The following is a 4868-nucleotide window of genomic DNA, read 5'->3' as shown; positions in this document are numbered from 1 at the left end:
CCCTGCCGGCTGCGACCGTAACTACACCAAAGGAGAAAGTGCAGCCGAGAGAAGGCTGTTACTGGGTTCGGGTTCTGTTTGTTGTTGCTGCCGTTGTTGTTTGTTTGCCTTGTTATACATACTAGTAAAGAACTATTATTCCTTTTCCCATATCTTTGCCTGAAAGCCCCTTAATTTCAAAGTTATAATAATTTGGAGGGAGGAGGGTCATATTCTCCATTCCAAGAGAGGTTCCGGCCTTCCTTGGCAGACACCTGTCTTTCAAACCGAGACACCCTCATATGGTCCTCATAGAGAAGCTGTTGATATATGGGCAGGATGAGCAAACAGTGAGGTGGACCAAAAACTGGCTGAACATCAAGGCCAAGAGGGTGGTGGTCAGCAGCACAAAGTCTAGTTGGAGGCCAGTATGTACCCCAGGGGTCTATACGGGGTCTAGTCCTGTTTAACATCTTCATTAACGATCTGGACAATGAGGCAGAGCATATCCATAGCAAGTTTGCAGAACCAGGAGGAGCAGCTAATACACCAAGGGGTCATGCTGCCATCCAGAGGAACCTTGACAGGCTGGAGAAATGGTCTGACCAGAATCTCATGCAGTTCAATGACAGGAAGTGCAAAATCCTGCACCTGAGGAAGAATAAGCCCAGGCACTAGTACACATACTAGGGGCTTACCAGTTGGAAAGTACCTTTGCAGAAAAGGACCTGGGAAGTCCTGGTGGACACCAAGTTGAACATGAGCCAGCAATGTGCCCTTGCTGCAAAGAAGGCAAATGGTATCCTGGGCTGCACTAGAAGGAATGTTGCCAGCAGGTTGGGGGAGGTGATTCTTCCCCTCTACTCAGCACTAGTGAGGCTATATCTGGAGTCCCATGTCCAGTTTTGGGTTCCCCAGTACAGGAGAGATGCAGACATACTGATGTGAGTCCAGGAAAGGGCCATGAAGGGACTGAAGCATCTCTCCTATGAGGAAAGGCTGTCTAGCCAAGAGCTCAGAGGAGATCTCATCAACATATACAAATACCTGAAGGGAGAGTGCAAAAACAACAGAGTGGTTATTGTCAGTCATGCCCAGTGACAGGACAAGATGCAATGGGCTATATCTGAAGCACAGGAAGTTCGGTCTGAACATGAGGAAACACTTTTTTTTACTGTGAAGGTGACTGAGCACTGGACACAGGCTGCTTAGAGAAGTTGTAGAGTCCAAACATGCCAATAGTATTTCCCCATAGTTTTCGATGCAACACAAATTTATTCTTTGGTATGGAGTATAGCCTTCAATAATTATTGTAAAGCTATGCACTTTCAGAAAAACATTTTATTAGCTACTGAAATAAAAAATGTTGCAGAACTCTTGACTTGCTACCTCTGACAAATTCAGCTGAAGAAACTATAACTTCACACTTCATTGAGACAAAACATTTTTTCCTTTTACTCAAACCATGTTTGTTAAAGACTTCTCTATCCAGCTCGCTCTCTTTTTTTCTCACTAATGTTGTCTCAACAGATACCAAGAGTGACTGTAACAATGCATCTACCATGGAAAGGATTTTTGTTATCAAAGGATTTCAAAGGATTTTCATTTCAACTTGATAATCACCACTTAAAGAAATACCATATGAAAATATGAATTGTGTTGGAATATACTGGAACTGCTTCTGCCATCTTAATGCAACACTAAGATATATCTTGTCAACTTTAAGATTTTTATTCAAATACATAAACAACTAAACTATTTCACATATCACCAGTTTACTATTAAATTAAGTATCATTCATTCCTTAACTTTGTAGGCATTTCTGTAACACCATTTCAGACTGCCATCAACCTCTGGCAGTAAGCTTTGCAGATGGGGTAGATAGTGCAGAGAAAAACACTTAACACACAAAGGGAATTGTCCATTCTATTACCTAGCATCCTGTGCCTCCCACCTACCATTAAGCTACAGCATAAACATACTACTTCTATACTCAAATGAAAAAGTACATACTGAACAGACAATCATTAAATCACTCTCATTCAGGATTGTGGTGCATTGCCTTGCACAGTATTTGCATGCCCTCTGCACACTAAGGACAGAACTGAAACAGAGGTAGGATGTGTGATGATTGGTTAACATGTCCATATAGTGCTTCTACAATACAACAATTAAAGAGGTCAGCCCAGTCAGGGAATTCTGAATTCCCTGAGTGCATCAGCTGGTCTGTGTCATTCATCCAAAGAAGCCATGCCCTGCTTCTTGCCACCCTGCCCAATAACCATGGTTATGTAAGCCTTTCACTCATGGATGTTAAGTTTAGCCCAGTACTGGTAAATGATTGGATTTGCTGTTGTTTTGACCTGGATAATTGTACTAGTCAATTACTGAATGTGTTGTAACAACACAGATAATTGTACTACTGATCTCTATTTAGCAATAGCTTGTTTATCCCTAAAGCTGTTGGGTCTAGCATGTCTTATTGTATCCTGAACCTATAGCTTGGCAGTGCCTCCTTAGGCTGTTACAATGATCAAAGATAAATATCAGTCAATCATACTTTGGGACTTTGAGTATTTTAATTAGCAGAATTTGTTACATATTGACAAGCTTCTCTCACTGCTACAAAATTAATCATATTAAAATTTATTCCCATTTTCCTGAGGTATTTGGAATAGAGGAAATGTATTAGGTGTTTGCTTATAATATTAAAGTGACATCTTTGTTCAATTCTATAAAAACAGATGGTATGACTACAAAGAAAGTACGCTTCCAAAATAAAACATCAGGACTGAAAGAATAAAACTTACTCTCAACATGCAGCTAATTTAAATGACCTAATAATGGTAAAAAAATGACTTAGTATTAAAATAGATGTATGAAAGAGAAAAGAAACTGATTATTTTTAATTAGCCAACAACTTAAAAAAAAAAGTCACAAAAATTATGTGTTACAAAGAAAAAAACAGGTAAGTAGATGGAGGTATAAGTTTCTGAATCGATTTTTCAAAATCTATTTTGCTGCCTAAATGTTTTTATATTGAAGGATCTGCAAGAGCAAATACTCAACTACACAGTTATGCTGGTCCTGCAAAGACTTGAATATCTTTTTTCTCTTAACAAGCTAAGTAGCCTCATCGACCAACACAGAAAATCAGGGCCTTCACAGTCATGCTTTTTGTCAGAAATTTTGTATCCTCTCTCATGAAAGTTAACCTTCATGCTGTCATACAAGTTACAATACTCTGACAGCAAAATCCACTTATAATTGTGAAAGTAGTAATGATTACTTAGTATCAAATACATGATCATTCACCAAGAATTACCTCTCTTTCTAAAAAATATTTGAAAAAAAGCACAACCTTACTTTCTGAGATACATAATAACCAGTTCTAACAGAAAAAGCAGTCTGATCTTTCAGAGAGAAGAACAGGATACTGTATCTCTCTGACATAATACACAATACTGAAGAAGTAACTTCACCTTTATGCGCTTCTATTTCCCTCCTCAGTCTTTATCTTAAACTGCCTGATTGTATTGCTAGCTCTTTATGGAAGTGTAAAACTTTAAGGCTATTCAAACACTGTCTTCACAAAACAAGGTCTTATTCTTTATTACCTTTCACAAAAAGTCAAGAAATCAAAAGAGGAAAGGATTAGTAGAAAGCCTGCCATGGTTAGAAATTATTTAAAAAAAACCCAAACATTTAATATTACAGAAATGAACTCTCCAACACCAGAGTTATGAGAGATGGTAAAAATGAACCCAAATTCAGATGGGTTTTCAGATGAACTTTGAACTATACCTTGAACATATCTGCCATCCTGTACCTTGAAACCATGTTATTCTCTATACTTAAACTTCAGAAATAACATATTTCTATATGCCAACATAAGCAATTTAAGCCTTTGAAACGGTTTCATTTTGGGGAGAATAAGGTACCTACTTGAGGGCTGTTCCAATACAAGCTGTCGTGGTTTAACCTGGCGGGTAGCTAAACACCACACAGCCACTCGCTCGCTCGCTCCTCCCCCCAGTAATAAGATAGAATATACAAAACAAGTGATGCACAATGCAGTTGCTCACCACCTGCCGACCAGCTCCTGAGCAGTAGCCCCCAGACAACTTTCCCTTTAGTTTATATACTGAGCATAATGCCATATGGTATGGAATACCCCTTTGGCCAGTTTGGGTCACCTGTCCTGGCTGTTCCCTCCCAGCCTACTCGCTGCTGGGGTGATGTGAAAAGCTGAAGAGTCCTTGACTTAGTGTAAACACTGCTTAGAAACAACTAAAAACATCTATGTCTTATCAACCTTATTCTCATTCTAAATCCAAAATGCAGCGTTATACCAGCTACTGGGAAGAAAATTAACTCTATCCCAGTGAAAACAGGACACAAGCCTTGCAACCTTTTTATGCAAATCTGCAGACTTCCTGGAAGTAGTTCATTGTTAAATCCAAAGGTTGTGTTTAGCGCACTCGCTAGTTACGTGAACGCTATATAACATTATCTGATTTTTTTTTTAATTTCGCAAAATATAAATGGAGAACTGCTCTGTCTCTAGTGCAAGATTCTTTATATAACTAGCATTGTAGGAATCTCGATCAAGCTCATGGAAGGATAAGTATAATAAAAATATTAACGAAAACTTACAGTTAATTTTTTCAATTGCTTCTTCTTTCCAAACATAACCTAATGAAAAACTTCTATGACACTTCCGCAGGAGTTTGAGAAAGTGTGTGGGCCTGACGCCGCGCTGCCCACTGCGGCGCCCCCCTTCCCCGCGGGGGAAACGTCCAGGGGTGGCGGACACCCGACAGGGTCCAGAAACGCTGCTACTCACTGGTTTGTGGGGGGGGCGGTGGGCGGGAGGGCCCCCCCCTCCT

At 39.7% G+C, this 4868-nt stretch overlaps 1 protein-coding gene across 1 annotated transcript in view; it reads right to left on the bottom strand.

The window, feature by feature from the left end:
• The window catches only part of LOC103616113 (ras GTPase-activating protein 1-like), a gene marked incomplete at its 3' end in the record, with an annotated part of 35049 nt that overhangs the window by 29825 nt on the left and 356 nt on the right, over positions 1-4868 (bottom strand). Inside the window, exon 2 of the mRNA XM_017734999.1 lies at positions 920-1026. Within this exon, the coding sequence (XP_017590488.1) occupies positions 920-1026 (107 nt within the window). The remainder of the gene's footprint in view (positions 1-919; positions 1027-4868) is intronic.

This window comes from Corvus brachyrhynchos, unplaced genomic scaffold (genome assembly GCF_000691975.1).
Source record: "Corvus brachyrhynchos isolate BGI_N302 unplaced genomic scaffold, ASM69197v1 scaffold615, whole genome shotgun sequence".
Lineage (NCBI taxonomy): Eukaryota > Metazoa > Chordata > Aves > Passeriformes > Corvidae > Corvus > Corvus brachyrhynchos.
This window is presented reverse-complemented; position numbering and strand designations above follow the sequence as displayed.